The 18,854-nt window shown below is 38.3% G+C and overlaps 2 protein-coding genes and 1 pseudogene across 6 annotated transcripts in view; 2 read left to right on the forward strand and 1 right to left on the reverse strand.

The window, feature by feature from the left end:
* STRA8 (stimulated by retinoic acid 8) overlaps positions 1 to 18,854 on the forward strand; it is an 87,016-nt gene that overhangs the window by 18,048 nt on the left and 50,114 nt on the right. The window contains exons 8-9 of one of the 3 annotated variants that reach the window (XM_034403859.2): positions 671 to 782; positions 6,855 to 7,159. In XM_034403859.2, coding sequence (XP_034259750.1) covers positions 671 to 782; positions 6,855 to 6,926 — 184 coding nt within the window. In that variant the 3' untranslated portion in view covers positions 6,927 to 7,159. Of the gene's footprint in view, positions 1 to 670; positions 2,435 to 6,854; positions 7,160 to 18,854 lie in introns of those variants that run through there. The other 2 variants (XM_087873942.1, XM_087873941.1) reach the window with 2 other exon arrangements.
* LOC132712620 (fin bud initiation factor homolog) lies at positions 5,135 to 5,538 on the forward strand (annotated as a pseudogene).
* The window catches only part of LOC117655949 (solute carrier family 23 member 1-like), a 57,322-nt gene continuing 49,320 nt past the window's right edge, over positions 10,853 to 18,854 (reverse strand). For 2 of the 3 annotated variants that reach the window (XM_034403856.3, XM_087873940.1), the window contains 3 exons: positions 16,124 to 16,232; positions 14,934 to 15,029; positions 10,853 to 13,494 (listed from right to left, as the gene is read on the reverse strand). In XM_034403856.3, coding sequence (XP_034259747.2) covers positions 13,247 to 13,494; positions 14,934 to 15,029; positions 16,124 to 16,232 — 453 coding nt within the window. In that variant the 3' untranslated portion in view covers positions 10,853 to 13,246. The remainder of the gene's footprint in view (positions 13,495 to 14,933; positions 15,030 to 16,123; positions 16,233 to 18,854) is intronic. The other variant, XM_034403857.3, reaches the window with a different exon arrangement.

Below are 18,854 nucleotides of genomic sequence, written 5' to 3' on the forward strand. Positions count from 1 at the left end.
AGGTCGGTAAAATGAGGACCCAAATTGTTGGGAGCAATACGATGACTCTGTAAACTGCTTAGAGAGGCTATAAAGCACTGTGAAATGGTATATAAGTCTAAGTGCTATTGCTAGTGGTATTGCTATTTCCTATGCTATTTCCTCTCTGCCCCTCAGTCCTCTTTTTGCTGTGAAGGTAATTAATCCTCCAGCTCCAACAACCAGTTTTTATTTCCTTTAATGGATAAACTGCTTGACCAGTTGCCGACATCCCCCAACGGTGTTGGAGTGTCAAAGGTGAGCTGATATACAGAGGTTATCCTTATGAATATCGATTTGATTATCCTTATGAAGAGACAAAAAGCCACAAATTACTGAGCTAGCAACATGTTGATTGTGGCTTTTGTCTGCCATCAGTTGTGAACTCTGCCATGGCAGGCTGAGGGAGCAGTGATGCAGACCTGCTCAGGTGGCACCACAAAGGAACTCTTTGGGAGCAGCCCAATTTCAGGAGTCAGTTTTCCATTAGTACTGGCACCGCAATGAAAGCAAAACTAGAAAACTGTGTGAATTTCCTTTCAGTCAAACCTGTAATCATACAGGCCTTTATATGCATTTTCTTAAGGCAAAGGCTTGCTTTCTCTTCCACACAATTGATGGGGAACCTCAATATAGATTATTTTGTTTGCAGCTCAGCATTCACAGTCTGTGCTTCAGATAGTCAAGAGGATAACCATCGTCTCTACTTGCAGATCATCAGCTTCTTGAAAAACCTGTTTTTTGCTAGCACACAACCATCACAGGTAGGATTTTGCAACGTGCTTGAAACAAGCTTTGTTAGGACCATTTCTTATGTTGTGGAAGAAGTACAAGCTGTCACAAAGACATTGAAGCAGTTGGGAAAAGTTGAAAGTGACTAATTCACAGTGATGATAAATCACTTTAAATCTACTTTCAGAGTCCCATAATTATGTCATTTCTCAGCTACTCATGTGGTAACCATTTTCAACCGAAACTGCCCTTGAGTTAGGATTAGGTTTGGAAATTACATGTATGTGGCTATGCAGTTTTCTTGGCAATAGTAATGAAATGATTTACTATCATTTTCTGGGATTTCCCCCACCCCCACCCCCCCACTTTAGCCTACAACCTTGAAATCTCCTGGTAATCTCTCACCCAAGTACTAACCACCATCAAACCTGCTTATCTTCCAAACCTAAAAAACATCAGCCACATTCTTTCATCATCTACAGCAACATTTATTTTTTTCTCAGTATTCCTTTCTCAGTAAATTGAGACCTTTCTTAAATCTCTGGAGAACTGTAGCATAATTAAACTGAGCATTTGAGGGGAAATGGGGTTTCCTTAAGTAGCATAAAAAGCTGAAATTTGCTTGTAGTTGTTTAAGATCATGTCACATATGTATTTCATTGATAAAATACTCAATCCCTGGATCTTTTAAGGCAGGGCTGTCAAACTCCCAGCCCGCAGGCCTGATGCGTCATGCGCTGGCCATGCCCACACCTAGTTTAGCGAAGGGGAAAAAAGTCCCGATACATCATGTGACGCTACTGTGACAACGTGAATTTGACACCCCTGTTTTAAGGCACCCTGTTCATGTGGAAAACCACAAGAAATGAAGGGAAGCAAAATTGTGTAAATGAAGGTATTTAGTAAGGGGAAAAAGTAGAGGTACAATAGTGTGGTTTACAGCAATTGGCACTTGATGCCTAAATATGTGGCCATTTGATTAGGTCTTATGGTCCTCTGACACACCTGGGACTCCTAAGATGACATTATTTAAGGAAGGGATCCTGTATGTGTGCATTTTATTCAAGTTGTGGAATGGATAGATATTTTTTGGGAACAGACATCCCACAAACTACCCAATCCTATGTCCTAAAAAGGCTTCATAGGTGATAATCAGGCACTCTGAACTGCAACCAAAAACTTATTGGAAACCATGCAGCTGGTAAGGCAGAAATATCACATGACCACAATAAACTTATATCTACCCATGGTACTGCATTCTGAATCATTTATGATTTCTGGGTGGTCTTCAAAGGCAGCTTCACGTAGAGCAGTAATGAGCAATTATTAGCAATAAATAGAGAGTGTAGGAGCACAAAGTAAACACAATTTTATTTATAAAAAACAAATGGTACAGCAATATTATTTAATTTCTTGTCTCTTTTACCTAAAAAAATTAATCAGTGCTATTTCTAACCAAGTGAATTTACCCCCCATAATAACTCTGAGCTTCATATCCAATAAGTGTGTTTAATATTGCCAGACTCTTACATACTTTAAATACCATTTTGTTCATTAATAATCTGCTGAAGTATTTTTATTTTGCACAGCTAAAAGCTAGTTATCCAGGACCAACACCTGTTTTCTCTCTTTTAAATGTAATTTATTATCATATGCAAATAAATTGCTTTTCTCTGTCTGTGTCTGATTGCTATCAAATGCTACCTAATTTCTACCTTCCCATAAGAATTATGTAGATAGATTTCAAAACAGGGTGAATCACAAAATAACCACCTATTTTGCTTGTGCCCTCTAGTTTCAGGATCGAGCATTTCGTCTTCCTTTAATGAGGTGGAAGAGAAATACCACAATAAAGGGATGGCCTTCACACTTCTAGATTTTTTTACAGCTTTTCTAGATTCTTGATGCAAAACATTTGGCACACATTTTGTTAATGTTGAAACAAGAAATCTAAACAGCTCATTTCACTGGCATACTCTCTGTAAGACAATTCTAATGTTTCACAGATTTGAAACATATTGGGTAAATGTAATGGTTAATCTTATTATTTTATTATTTCTTACCATCTGGAACATTCAGAAAATGATTTAGAGCATAATTTTTGGATAATGAAAAAAAGGTAACTGTCATGAAGAGTCACAGATTTATAAAATCAGAAATGGCATGAAAAGTATTAAAGCAGGTACGTTAACTTTCAAAGTGAAATTGACCTAGCTTTTCATTTTTAAAAAATATAAATTTCTTTATCCACATACTAATGTGCAATTAGTGTTAAGTATAGGTAATGATTTTCATGAAGGCTGGCTGTGGTATTTGATAAGCATGTATTTTAGAACCCAGTTGGAGCTTCTTGTTTTGTACAAACATAACTAACTGGAGTGGGGAGAGCAAATCCATTCATAAATATGTTGAAAATTAATACTGATTTATTACATTCATTAAGTCAGTATTAGCTCACACTGAATACTGAATATAAAGGTAGATCTTCTCCAGGATAATCTGTCCCTAGACTGGTCCTTTACACCATTACTTCTCTAGGAAATTAATGTAGAAAGTTTTTTTAAAAAAAAACAAAAATAGAACAAGATTTGTGTATCTGTTGGATTAAATTTATGAACTTCCAAAGGTATTGGCTAATAGATACTAGATTGAATGGATATTTAGGGTGCTTCCACATCATTGCTTATTATATGTTATGTTGGGTTTGACTTTGGCTTGACTGTTCTCACAATATTGATTGAGGAAATTGATATGTTCGTTGTCTGTGTTTCTTTTAATCTCTGGGAAACTACAAATTTTTGGTAATCGTTTTATTAGTGGGGAAACGTGCCTTACTCAGCCATGGGTTTAAGGCAAGACAGCCATTAATCTTCTTTGTATCATCCCAAAGTTCTACATCTTATTCCTAGACCTTTTCTCTAGCTGTATATTCTGTTTGGGACGTATCTTTTCCTTGTTCCAATTAAAGTTGTAGAAACATGCAACATTCTCATAACTATTGGGCAAAGTGACTGATTTCAAATTTGCCAACATGCTATTTCCTTTTGTGTGTAGCAAGGGTGTGGGAATTTGTATTGCTCCATGACTAATAAAAATGTTCTTTAAAGTCTCTTTTTGTTAGATGTAGGGGAAGCACTAATCAGCTTGTGGGACTCTCTTTGTGTTCTCAGTGTTTTAAGACTGAAAGATTTGAAGTTATTTGTGCTTAGTTTCAAACTGATTTATGAGGAATGACAATGTGGGTGCTGTGGAAATGCTCATACTGTAAGCCTGTAAATTAAAATAATGCCTATAATGGTTTAGGTGGAATAAATGATGCATATCAATCTAATTTTATGTAATCTGCTTGTAAAAGAATGTGAGACTGTTGAGCAATTTTATTATGGTGGCATCCCACAAAGTGATATATCCTGATATGCTGGCATTGCAGCTCCTCAATTACCAATTAGTTTGTAGAGAATAACATCTGCATTATGGAAAAACAATTAAAAATCTTTCCAGATCCTAGTATGGAAACATGAATTTAAAGAGGAGAAGAATAGCACCCGAGGAAGGGGAATTGCTTAGGAGAATGATTTTAAAAAATCAACTAATAAATCTCCAATGCAGGAAATTCCAGTCAGTGACCTGCAGGTGCTTCCTATTCTAATTCCTACTATCTCTATCCCATGCAGCTTATTTATAGGTTGCCATACAACCCTAGGTTATGAACCTTATCCAAAATTAATCACCTACAAATTTTTCTTGATATCAGATGAAATGTAGATGTTTCTATTGTTTAAAAAAGTATATTGAATCAAAATCAATCCAGTAGTTTGTTTGAGAGGAGCTAATATATCGTACTTTATTACAACAGATAGTTTGCAACTTACCCTATCTTACTCCTCATCTGTTCCTTCTGAATTTGACAGTGTTGTGGTGATAAACTAAGCTTGATGGATGGCAATAAATGTTTATGTATATGTTTCACCACAAATCTTACAAGCTCAGTAAACACATGTGATCATATTAATCAATATCTTTAGTACCATGTTTCCCCGAAAATAAGACAGGGTCCTATTTTCTTTTGACCCCCGAAATATGGCCTTGGTCTTATCTTCTTATCTCTGAAGTGGGATAGGCATGGCCGGTTCTTGCCCGCAGCATTGCCAGTGAGGATTGGTTCACAAAAAACCCCCCGAAGTTCTTGTCGGCAAATCAGGTGCAAAGGAGAACTCACCACAGGGAGCGAGAAGAGCCAAGTGACAGCTTCCCAGCGGGTCTTAATGAAACCCTGCAAGAAAGGTGGCCACACCCAGAGGACTTGAAACAAGGAGCGACCGGACCCCTCCTCTACTTTGGAACACTTAGGGTGTCAGGGCAGCTTCTCTCCTCCACCCCCGGGATGCTGCTGGGGCTCCTCTCAGTCTGGCTGCTGAGCTGTTAGATCAGCTTGTGCCACAGCTATTTCGACGGCCCGCTTTATCTAGAGATGTCCAACGGGATGTTGCATCATTATTTCGTGCCCGCCAACTTGAAATCACTGGGGGAACTGGAAAACAAGGTTTGGCAGGGAATGCTGGTGCATCCACGGGCCCTCCTCAAGAAGACGCTGACCATCTTGGCCGGCCTGCGAGACAAGTACAAGCTGCTTGCGCTCACCATCTAGAGCCACGGCACCCGCCTCAGCCACCTCAAGATAGAGTATCTCAAGGACTGAGCGGGAGCGGGTGCCTCACTGGGCTCCGAGGGACCGTCTTTTTTCCGCTCCCCCACTCAGTGGCCGGCCATGCTGGTGGGACACTTGCCGGCCACGCTTCCTCATGGACAGACAGACTTTCCTCCATCGCATGCCGACCAGGCATGGCAGGAGCTGGAAGTCAGGCAAGACACGCATCTCGTTTCTCCGCCGTGTTTTACCTGACTTCCAGCTCCTGCCATGCCCGGCAAGGGAGGGGGGAGAAGAGATGGCACGGGGAGCCCCATCTCGCTCCATGCATCTCACTTCTCCGCTGCCTCCCCTCCCACCTGCCATTCCCTCTCACCGGCTGAGATCGGCAAGCCAGATTCGGGGAGCTGAACGTGCTGCCATCGCCCGGGAGGAGAAGAACGTCAGAAATGGGCGCTCTCGCAGCAGCACCTCCTCTCTCTCTTCTTCTCCCGAGTGGTAGTGGTGCGTCTGGCTCACCGAATCTGGCCTGCTGATCTCGGGCGGCAGCGGCTTTGATATTCCCCTTTCCTTTCCTCCCTGCACATGTGTCTAAGTATTGGGGAGGCTTATTTTCAGGGAAGGGCTTATTTTAGCGGATGCGCTCAAAAGCCCAATTGGGCTTATTATCGGGACATGTCTTAGTTTCGGGGAAACATGGTATCTTTTCTAAATTCTTTTAAAATATTTTTAGAATGCTAATATATGAGTTTCCCATTAACTGAGTTCTAGAAATCTGAACACTGCACTTAGCAAAACAAAAAGCAAAAACCAGAAATTACATCAGATACCAAGAGCCATATTCAAAAGAAAGTGCCTAAGAAAATCAGTTCTCTGTAAGTTTGACTGTGTTTGTGTATTTGCTTTCTGATCCATAAATCAAAACTTCTGCAACAGGGAGAAGTTGGTTTTTCAAACTAAACTTTCTTTAACGTTCTTACTAAATATTCTTTCTTTAATTTTCACCTATTTAAAAAATACACTTTTGGATTAGAGCTGCTCTCTAATGTGAGGTACAGAGTTAGACTGGGATTTTGTGTTCAAAATAGTATTTGGATAACTTTTTTTATCATGTTATTATTGCGCAATGTTTTTTCTACATCTTGATTTAAATTTAGTAAACTTGACTTGCTGTATTTTTGAGCTATGAGATAGCCAGCTCACTTGGTAAGGAAACCAGCTGAAGGGACAGCATTCACATCCATAAATCAGCAGACTCTGATTAGCATCCGTCACAATGTCATGCTGCATTTATGTAAAAACACAAGTAAGCTCAGTATATTGAGAATCTGGCTGCCAAAAAATTGTTCTGTAGGTCATTTAAACTTGCTATGGGATGTTTATTCATTAATTCCCAAAATAGTCCAGCTCCTAACAGAACTTTAATTATTCTTCTCCTCACCTTTATTTTTGGCAGGAAGAAATTCTTCAGTTAGACTACGAGACTGTGATGTTGAGATGCACGGAGACATTTGATGATGATTTGTAACTGAACATGTTTGCATTAAGTGCAGAAATTTAGCTGCTGTTTAACATTTTCCCACTTTCCTTAAAAAAGGAAAAAGAAGCATTACCACGGGAGTTGTTACTACAATTTTTCATCATACATCATGTTACAAACAGTTCTGTTTATGTTGGCTTTGCAGTTTCTCAGCAGTTATTTTACGTGTATCAAAGTTTAATATTCATAAAGTTCTTTTTTAAATATATGTCTTCAGTGTTGCCAAGTGTCAAGTCACAGTCTTCTCACATCTTATAGTTAAAGTTAAAAACTAAGGGCAAACTACTTGTGATACCAATTGTTTCATTAATGAAAACAGCTTTCTCTCAAGCTGGTGCCTTTAGATATGTTAGAACACATTCCCAGAATTTCCGGCAAGCAAGGCCCCAGATTACTGAAAGTCCCTTTAAAATTTAGATGCTTTCTGTACTTGTGCCATCATCTCAAGGAAAAATCACAATAAAACCAGTGTAGTATAATGGTTAAAATACTGGAATAGGGCCAGGATAATGCAGTACCCTTATCAACTGCTGTTCCATGCAACAGTTAAAGCACCTGGTCAAATTGTATCTTTCAGTTAATCACTAGGTGGAGAATACAGATACAATCTGCACAAAACTGAAGCTAAATCAAAACTGAAGCTAAATGAAGAAGCTTCTTGCATGAGAAGCAAAACATTTTCAAAGAAAAGAAAAGAAAATTCTTTCAGAAAAAGCACCCTTGGGACAACCATGACCCAAATGATTGAGAATCTCCATAGACAAAAAAATTAAAACACATCTTTCTGAACATTTGAAAACATAATGCAAATAGGCTTCAAGACCCTGGGAAAGAGAGTGGTGATTTGAAAAATATTATAAATGCTAAATTTCTGTACATTCTTCCTTTATCAAGAAAAAGGCAAAAACACCACTAACCCATCTCCACCCTAACAAACTTAAAATATAAATTGGGTACTAAAGTCAGTGTACTCCGTTGCTAAATTTTCTGTAACCTAATTCCTTTTTTTCAATGAATCTAACTATGCCTGCCTATGAAAACCTTGCTTTTTGGTTATAAACTAAGAGACAATCACCAATCACTTTTTATGTGCAACTATTTGCACTTAATAGAGAAGGTATCCACATCAGAGCTTCCCTTGTACAGCAATGATCTGCATGGAAGAGTTACTGTAAGGAAAACTCATCTCCAAACCCTTGTCCAAAGTATGAACTTCAGTAAGCCTGAAAAGTTTTGCAACAAACGTTGAACTGTCTGGTTACACAATCACACAAGATGCATTTGGAAAAAAGGGAGTGAAGCATGTGAAGAAATGGACACCTTGCTAACCATGAAGCACAGAGGTCTCTTATATTTTCAGGTTAGATGGCAATCAGTGGCACATGCAATATTGTGCAGGTGGAATGAAGAATGGTTTCAACTATATATAAACATCTAGAAGTTAATGTCAGAAAAGAAACTGAAACGGGACCACCTATCTTGGCAAGGCAATCTAAACTACCTCCAAATTAATTATGAAGCATGTACAGGAAAGAAAGCTAAACATTCTGGTATGGCTTTCACAGTCTTCAGAATTAAATATCGACAATGAGGGACCTGAGAATATTTGTGAACTAGAGGAGTTATGCAAGAAAGAATGAGGAAAATTTCCAAAAGCAGGAATGGAAAGATTCTTAACTGGTTAGAGCAGGGCTGTCAAACTCCCGGCCCGCGGGCCAGATGCGTCACACACTGGCCACAGCCATGGCCGGTTTAGCGGAGGGGGGAGTCCCAATATCTGACGCCACCATGACGACTTGAGTTTGACACCCCTTGGTTAGAGGAAATGTTGGGAGGCTATTTATGCAAAATGTGGAATTAAAAAAGTACTAACTGAAAAAAGTATTCAAAATTATCCCATATTCAGTTTCCTTACTTTGAGTCTATAAACAGCTACACATATTTACTAAGTATGTATGTATGTATGTAGAAGAAAATATTTGTAGCTCAGAGTTGAACTGGGGCACCCTTGATACCTTCGTAGTTTTCTTGCAGGCTATTCATTACCAAATTAGGTAACATACCTCATGCAATGGTCATGTTATCTAGTGAGGATGTTACCTAGTTTAGTAGTGAAATGTCTGCAAGAAAACTACCAAGATGTTGTGTTTAACTTCGTAGCACGTAAAGGCTGTGTCAACTTCCATTCATGTGGAGATTCACCAAAAACCACTATTTAGCTAGAGGGTGCCTAAATCTTTTCTTGCACTTGTAAGGAAGTTCCCTGGAGAACTTTATGCTAGTTGTCAACTCTCTGGATTCTTATGGGGCAAAATTGGAGACAGGAATGCATGTGTAGCATCCTAAGCTTCTGGAAAAAGTTGGGATGTAAATCTAACAGGTAAATAGTAAGTAATACAACTGTATTCTGGATAAAGAATATGGCAATTTATTAAACTTTTTTCAGATGTCAAGGATGGACATTTCTAGAATAGGTCCAAAATACAGTAGTCTGGTAATTCGTTGTCTCTATAGTACTTTTTTATAGCTTCTGTAAATAAACTGGAGAAGGGTATCTATTACTTGCAATCATGCAGTAGTGTTATGCTGCAAGGAAAGAAAGCAATTAAGGGCAGCTATTAACAATCTTCCCTTATTCAGCAGAGTTATCATTATATGGATATTTTTAGAAGTGAGACAGTACCATCTGAAACTGTTATGCGTAAATGATAATTTATTCAGTTATTAATGATATTCAATCCTAACAAATATATCACCAGTGTATTTGTTTCTGTTCTATTCTTCCAAATTATGATATACTCAAGACAGTTTACAAAGCTGCCACAATACTGAAAAATGATTAAACCTATTACTTAGCCCTAGATATAAAAAGGGGGGTTACAATCTCACATATGCTGAATGCCATATAAAATACAGCTTCTGATAGCTTTTCTGAACTAGTTTCTGAATTTCCCATCTGCATGTTTCTTCTTCATTTGGAGCATGCTAATCAATTATAGAAAACGGAAGGTAAGTGAAAGCCAGTTTCTCTGGAGAGATTAGTGGAGACACTAATTTACCAGATACTTTGGAATACAGTTTTGTCATATTAAAAATTAAGACTGGTCACACCCGCTCATTGACCCAGGAAATCTGCCAGAGTGACTCCATTACAAATTGATACTAAACTAGCCAGAACTAGCCAAATTTCCTGCTACTGAAATCATTTGTCTTGTTTCTCTATACAGAATAATTATTTCAACCATTGAACCATTAGTTCAACCAAAGAATTACTTCAAGATTTGAAATGTTAGGCTCAGCTGCCAATTGCTTGCCAGCCTGCAGATCAGCAAGTCCTTTTGCTTTTAGTTAGAGCCTTCTTGCCAAATTTAAGTTAGTGATGATGCTACAAGTACAGAAGGTGGCATTCATTTTAAGCACGTTCTGGATTAGACTAGATCAGATCAGATCAGATTAGATTAGATCTGGATCCACCACAAGAATGACACAAATGTTCTTTTGCAATAACCCCATGCAGCTCTAAGCTCTGGATTCAAAAGACTCATGGGATTCTATTAAAGTGAACTAATGGGATTTTAGGTTTCATTCCAATGTTGTTAATCATGAAAGGGACACAACAACTGTTGTGCATGTGTCTAGCTACTTTGATTTATTCCAAATATCTATGCAAACTATTCAGATATATATGCGAGAGCTATGATGAGAAGCAGTGTTTGAAGGCTTCCATTCATATTTACTAATAACCATGTAGAGAGAGAAGGATGCAATTGCTAGGTTGAGAAGTAGTGTATGTAACTTATCCTTTTGCTTAATTCAGAGTAATGATACTCAAAGTGTAAAACCAGTATTAAATCTGAAATGAACACTGAAGAGTGCACATACAGGTCTGAAAAAAAGGAAATACAACATAGAAATAGAAATAGAATATTTTATTTGGCCACATGTGATTAGACACATTTAACCATATAACAGGAAACTGAAATGGGCAGAAAGGACCTGATTTGGCCCTTCTATAATGCCCTATGATTAATCAGATGAAAATCCCTTTTTTCAGAATTTTAGAAAATATTGATTTGCAATGCAAACCCTAAATGTAATATGATGCAAACAAACGAACAAGTCATCAGTGCAAATCCTCCCGAAATCAGAACATAGGAAATAACTGTCAGCATGAAATAGGGCTTATTAGTAAACCAAAATGGCCTACCCCCAAGGGAATGATCAAAAGCATTTCCTCATGCATATCATATTACTAATATTTTTCTTTCGGTACAGTTTAAAATAAGGCACAACATTATACAAACATATATTTATCTGGGTAAAGTACAGATAGCCCTCAACTTATGATTGGTCACTTAGCAAATGTTTGACGTTACAAGGGACACCCCCCCCCAAAAAAAAGGTACATATGACCCAGATTCAAAATTCTGATGGCCACCCCACCTCCACCCCCCACAATCACATGGATTCATTTTGGGTGCTTGGCAATCAGCCCTGATTTATGGCCATATGCAGCATCATGTGACAATTTACATTTTTACTATCTTCCAGAGCTTTTATAAACTTAACCATTCTGATGATTAAAAAAATAGGGGGACACCAAAAGTACAAAGCATGCAAACTTAGGGTTTGATCAATTGTATCCAATCAGTTCAGCTGAGATAAAGTTTGAGGCTGTATTTATTGAAACCTTAGCCTGATGCTTTAGGAATAGAACAGGAACAGGAATTGAATTGAATTGAATTGAATTGAATTGAATTGAATTGAATTCTTTATTGGCCAAGTGTGATTGGACACACGAGGAATTAGTCTTTGGTACATATGCTGTCAGTGTACATAGAAGGAGAAAAAAGAAAAAATACATTCATCAAGAATCATAAGATGCAACACTTAGTGATAGTCATAGGTTACTAATAAGCAATCAAATCATACTAGGAAACAGAACAACATAAATCGTAAAAATACAAGCAATCATAAGTGGGAGGAGAGAGGTAATAGGAAGGATGAGAAGAAGAATAGTAATACAGTCTTAATAAATAGTTTGACAGTGGTGTGGGAATTAGTTGTTTAGCAGAGTGATGGCATTCAGGAAAAAACTGTCCTTTTGTCTAGTTGTTCTGGTGTGCAGAGTCCTCTCTGTGGACATGTGCATCAGCCAACTGCTCTCTTCTGGGATGTGGCGTGTACATGTGCACCGGCCAGCTGGCATGAAGACCAGCTGTCTGGTGTGCATGTGCACGCCAGAACCCAGAAGAGAGCAGCTGGCCGGTGCCCATGTGCGCCAGACCAGCTGTCACGCCATGCACGTGATGGAACCCGGAAAAACAGCTGGCCACCGCGTGCATGTGCACCGGCCAGCTGCTCTCTTTTGGGTTCCGGAGCTCCAGCGCTCCGGTGCACATGCTCTAGTTTTGGCACTCAGTGCTGAAAAGTTTAGCCATCACTGGGGTAGAAGTTGAAACAATTAATGTCCAGGATGTAAGGAGTCTGTAGATATTTTCTCAGCCCTCTTTTTGACTCGTGCAGTATACAGGTCCTCAATGGAAGGCAATGGTAGCAATTGTTTTTTCTGCAGTTCTAATTATCCTCTGAAGTCTGTGTCTGTCTTGTTGGGTTGCAGAACCAAACCAGACAGTTATAGAGGTGCAGATGACAGACTCAATAATTCCTCTGTAGAACTGAATCAGCGGCTCTTTGGGCAGTTTGAGCTTTCTGAGTTGGCGCAGAAAGAACATTCTTTGTTGTGCTTTGATGATGTTTTTGATGTTAGGTGTCCATTTAAAGTCTTGAGATATGATAGAACCTAGAAACGTGAAGATCTCTACTGTTGATACTGTGTTGTCTAGTATTGTAAGAGGTGGAGAATAGGAGGGTTTCTCTTAAAATCTATCACCATTTCTATGGTTTTCAGTGTGTTTATTTCAAGATTGTTCCGGTTGCACAAGGCTAGTTGAGTCATCTTCCCAAGATTTTCTGGGCAACACTTTTCCATCATGGAAAAAAAAAAATCTTTCTCATGACCCACACCTGTACTTTCCACTCCTTAACTAAATGATTTTCTTCTTTTTTTAACTTCTATTGTTAAAGTAAATGATTTTCTGAAATGATTCTATAAAGAAATTGACATTCAGGATTCTGAATGGGCAGTCAGAGGCAGAGGGTAGATGGGAGAGAAAATAATGGAACTGTTTTTTGGACATTAGTCTTGAGCCACACACAACTCAAGGGCTACGAAACCCACAAAAAGGAAGATGATTTTTCAGAAGCTTAGGGAACCGGGGTTTCCCCCCCCCCTTTCTGCTGCAGATTTAAACTTTTGTGTTAATATCATTATCAGAGTTCCTTTCAAAATCAACTTTGTTACTCTTCTGTTCCTTTGCACCTTGGGTAGCCAGCGGCTTAGGGCACACTGGAAGATATTTAAACCAGTTAGCAACACAGAATTTGGAACCTATTCCAAATGGAAGATCATAGATGTGCAGGTTATTCACAGCGCCATCAGACTCTTCATTATAATCTTTTCTCCAAGCGAGGAGTCCTCGTTCTTCTTGGCTTCCTGCAAAACAGAAGTAACATGGTGAATAGCAAGGCCCCTCAACCAAGTTATATTATGGTTAGGAAAGTATTTGCTGTTACTGGTAAATACCAGTACTAGTATCAGAAATACTAGTATCAGAATGTGTGATTTTGGAAAAGCCCACACAAAAGGTCAGGGAAAGTAGACAGAAAATTTGACCATCTACCCACCCCAATTCTGTAGCAGAAGGAATTTTCCTTGTACTCTTTCTCCTCAGTACAATAGTTTCTGCTCCCAACTATTCAGATAATTTAGGATACACGCAGTATTGCTTTGAGGAAAGTAATAATTTGCACCACTTTTCTCCAACATGATAGATTATCTGGCACTCCTTCAACTAGCTGACCACATGTTACCACAATTAGGAAGGGAGCTTCTATGCAAAAGCATCTGATTAGGAGGCTTCTAGTATTGGGGGGGGGAGGACGACAGCGTGCAACATCTAACAGCTGCAAGCCTACCTGTCCTTCAGGATGAGAAGATTACAATAAATATTTCCCATAATGTACTTGATCAGTGATAACAAGATTATAAGTGACAGAAATATGTTTCTCACATTTTTTCTTTCCAAAATATGTAACATGAGACATGCACAAATCCACAAGACCAGTTCTAAATAGAAATATCTGTGATCCCACTCAACAATGCAACACTCCTGCTTTCCTCAGGTGACAACACCAAGAACACTAAGTGGTTTTACCAAGTGGGTAAGGCCAAATCACAGGATTCTTTCCTAAGGAATTGGAATGAATATTCCTGTAGGCGCTGACTCTGTGCTCAGGGTGTATGCATGAATGTAATTATTTATTTTATTTTATTTTATTTAAATTTGTATACCGCCCTTCTCCTAGTGGACTTATATCATTTACATTGCACCAAGTTCTGACACGGCTGGGTAGCATCTCAGTCTTATCTTCAGGGGCAGCAATTAGAAAAGTATAAATGGTTTTCTATTTTTATGTCAGATAGTACTGAACTGCTTGTGGAAAATGTTTTGTACTGTTCCTGATAATGGGATCTAGCCAGTTCCAAAACTAAGCATTTTACACAAAACAAAAATTAAATTCTGCATAATTTCTCTGACTTTACTTACAATTAAATAAAATTTTAATTAAGCTCTGTTGTGTTTTAAAGCAAGTGGCCATATAAATCTCTCAAATAAAATAACTAAATTAATATTTGGTGGGGTGATTGTTGCTTACTTTTTTATTACTTCTCCCATTTAAACATCATAATCTCTTGGCAACTTTTACAAGTGGCGTATCATTGAGGGGGACCACTAGGTAGCCCTGGAGTAAGAAATTTTGTATCCATAGACAAATTCTCAAAATGCAAGTGTAGCCTTTACTCTTACTGCTGCACTACAACCATAGATGCTATCATAAATTCAACGAAGATGAACCATGATCAATAATTACCTGGAATAGTGTTATCAAGAAAAAAGCCCAGGAATCCGCCAACAAACATGCCAGTAGTTAGCAGTACCTGGATCACTTGGTCTAGCTGTACAGTTCCTAGAAAGAGAATCCATTGCGTATCAGAGCAAATCACAACCTCCTAATCCTTTCCTAATCCTTGGGAAGTAAGGCGAGTCATTTGAAATGTTCTTTTTTCTTTCAATAATCAGGCCATGGCATTTACTTTACACTAAAAATATTTGTAGTCCATGTGGAATGCTCATTTTGTTTCTGTCTTCTACACAGAAACCCTGGTATGAGTACTTCCCAAATTACTGCATAAATGTACCCCTGTGATAAACAAACAAGGAATATAAGAGTGTAGGATTCAGTTTTGCAATTTCACCTCAATAGATCGTTGACTTCAGCATCGTGACTGGGACGCTTTCTGAAGGACTCAATTTTCAATACTCCAATTCCTTAATTAGCTCTCATCCAGCAACTGGTAATTTGATTGCTATGCTTCAACCAGTTGCTGATTCAGTCCTTCAATGCATCCTTTTTATGTTAATGATCTACTAGATTTATCTAACAGGAAATCATCCAAGTCTGAGCAATGCTTTAGAATGCTGTATTGTACAAGATATGTGCAACAATCTAATTATAGTACTCAGTAAATTACCCAAAATGTTGTCACGAAGGTTCAATTGTAGCTGTAGTTTTGCAACTTGAATTCACTGAAGCCAAATTTCAGATCTGATACATACTGGCAGTTCAAATATATAGAGTGTATATATTTCCCAAAGAAAGTTGAATAATATCATACAGTAGAATAAATAAATAAAGGATGTATAAATCAGAGCTGGAAAACCTTAAACTATGTTAGATGCTGATAGTATCACTTAATATTCCGCATATTTAGCTAGACTAGCTGGGATTTACAATATTAGTAATAGCCTCCTCACTTCTGAACTAAATCATAGCATTTGCAGTCATATTCTACTCATTATATAAGCCACATTAAACAATATTTTTGCATATCCAAAATATCTTTTAGAATAAATAGACAAGCATGGTAGAGTAAGAAACCTACAGTGTAGAAGACTAATATATGATAATACCTCCCCATTTTTGTTGTACTTCTAATTATTGCTCTGACTTAAACCTTACTTTAGATGAAAGGCGACAATAAAAGCTGTAATCCTATGTACCTGTTTTTAGTTTTTCTGCATTATTCTCCACCCAGTGTGGAATGGTCAAGCCAGCAAATATAGAAAAGCCAAAGATGAATATGTTTCTTGAAGAATTCATGTCTGTGTACTGACCAAGAGATATAATTGAAAGAAAAGATATTAACTTACGCCAATGATTTTACATGTAAACAGAACAGCATTATTATATCATACTAGGTACTCTGAGCCTTACCTAGCCAAACTTTGATTCTCCCAGTATTACTCAGGGTTAGCATTGATTGATACTAAGAAGGGAAACCTGCTGGAAATTCCCAGGTTGTTGACTAGATTGAGAAGTTATGAAAAGTCTCCTTGAAAAAGATACAGGTAGTCCTCGATTTACAACCTCAATTGAGACCAAAATTGCTAAGTAAGATGGTTGTTAAATGAGTTTTGCACATTTTCCGATCTGTCTTGCCACAGTTGTTAAGTGATTCACAGCAGTTGTTAAGTTAGTAATACGGTTGTTAAGTAAATCTGGCTTCCCCATTGACTTTGCTTATCAGAAGGTCACAAAAGGTGATCATATGACCCCAAGGACACTGCAATCATCATAAATACTTGTCAGTTGCCAAGCATCTGAATTTTGGTCATGTGACCATGGGGATGCTGCAACAGTCATGAGTGTGACACAAAGTCATAAATCTCCTTTTTCACTGCTGTTGTAACTTCAAATAGTTACTAAAAGAATGGTGTTAAGTTGAGGACTCTCTGTAGTAGCAAATCAGTTCCATAATGCTGCCAAGAAAAAAATGCATGAATGCTGTTTCCTGGAGTCTAATTCAATTCAAGGACACTTTTGCTTAACTTTACATACTCAGAGTGCAACAGGACAAGTTCCTGAGCCCAAGAACATAGATTTTAAATCTAACACTGGGGAAGAAAGAGCCAGGAGAGACAGAAGTAAAGAAGAGAAGCAACATAGGCTTTAGTAAAGCCTATATTGTAAATGAAGCATATATTGTAAATATTCTCTTCTACTAGTAAAGCATACTTATAGTAAAGCATATGACAGGACATAAGAATTTGGAAGCTAAAGTAAAGGCTTCATAGGAAAGACTGAAAAAGAGAGGTAGTTGATAGTCCCACAATAAAATAGGAAAAGAGAAGGGTTGGGGGGGGTGTTAGGAGAGAAGACCTTCAGACAGGAAGGATGGTAGGAGTGAATAGTTGTGGAGAAGAACTGATTCTAATGACACTTTCTAAAACAACTAAAGGAATAAAATACCCAATGCAAAAAAATGGATGTCAATACATGTAAATGAATCAGATTGTTACAATAATATTACAATAATAATATTACAATATTACAATAAACACTTTTTTTCTAGATCCAATTCCATTCAAGGTTTGCTTCCAGGTCAGTTCAAAGTGTTGGTTATTATTTTTAAAGTCCTATATGACATAGGGCCAGGTTACCTAAGGAATCATCCCATCCCCATCACCTCAGCCCATCTCACCTGGTCAGGTGGAAAGGTATTTTATAGATCCATCAGTTAAAGAATTTTGACTGGTGGGGTCCAGGAAGAGGACATTCTCTGCCATTGTCCTTGTCCTATGGAATACCTTTCCTCCAGAGGTGAAGCAGCCCCGGCCCCCAGCCTCTTGAAGAAGTCTGAAGCCCTGACTGCCAATTCGCTTGGGGCTCACTAAGCAGCATGCAACCTTGAGGGTCTTGAGGTTTGATGGCCATGTCCCCGCCTTTTAATTTCTAACTTATTTTATTATTGTTTTAGCTGCATCTTTTATTGATATATTGTATTTTTATATGGTCTTTATGTTTCCTAATTTCATACTGCTCAGAATCACTCTGAGCGAGAGTCTGGTATCTAAATTCAACAAATAAATTGGACTAAATTCTTATATGTGGGTAGATTCTCAATACAAGATTCCTACAGGTCAATACAACTAGAATTAGCATGGCCTTATAAAAGCACATAAAACATAACAAAAAGAATCAATTGAACGTATTAACAAACTGAAAATTGGTGGTGATCATCCTTTTAATTTGGCACATGGAAATACCAAATGATATTAAGCACATCTCAATTTGGAAATCATCGTACAAGAAATTTGCCCATGGCTCTGGCTTATCCATGCAAAATTATCCTAGTGTTGTGGTCCGCCAGCAGTCTGCGGAGCTGGCAGCAGAGTCGGACAGTGAGGAGGCAGGGGAGGACAATGGGCCAGTCCTGGAGTCAGGGGAAGGCCTGGACGAGGGCTCTGTATCGGAGGCAGAGATGGGGCCAGGGCCATCTGGGAGTGATGCGCGGACTCGAGCCTCCAGAGGTGGATAACAGAGAGGCAGAGGAACAGGAGGAGCCTGTTCCTAGTGCACGCGTGCAAAGAGCTGCCAGAAGGTAAGAGCAGCTAAAGCAAAAAGGACGATTTGGGAGTAAGGCCAGGAAATTATTGGTCCCTCCCAGAAGGCTTAAAAGAGCAGCAATGGCTCTTGGGATCTTTGTAGGAAAGCAACGTTGCTACATTTGTTTCTTGTCAGCATCTCTTGCTTCTAAACTTTTGCCAAGAAAAGTCTTTGGCAGAGTGCCAAAGAAGACAAAGGTTGGTGATAAAGCCGAAGAACTGTTTTTTTAAAAAAAGTTTTATTCTTTTATTAATACACATTATGATAAACACATAACATACAACATATAAATATATTCTCTTTTTAACAAGCGGTTCTTCATAAGCCGAAGAACTATTTATGAAG

Source organism: Pantherophis guttatus, chromosome 7 (assembly GCF_059756535.1).
Source record: "Pantherophis guttatus breed Tessera chromosome 7, ASM5975653v1, whole genome shotgun sequence".
In the NCBI taxonomy this organism is placed as follows: Eukaryota; Metazoa; Chordata; class Lepidosauria; order Squamata; family Colubridae; genus Pantherophis; species Pantherophis guttatus.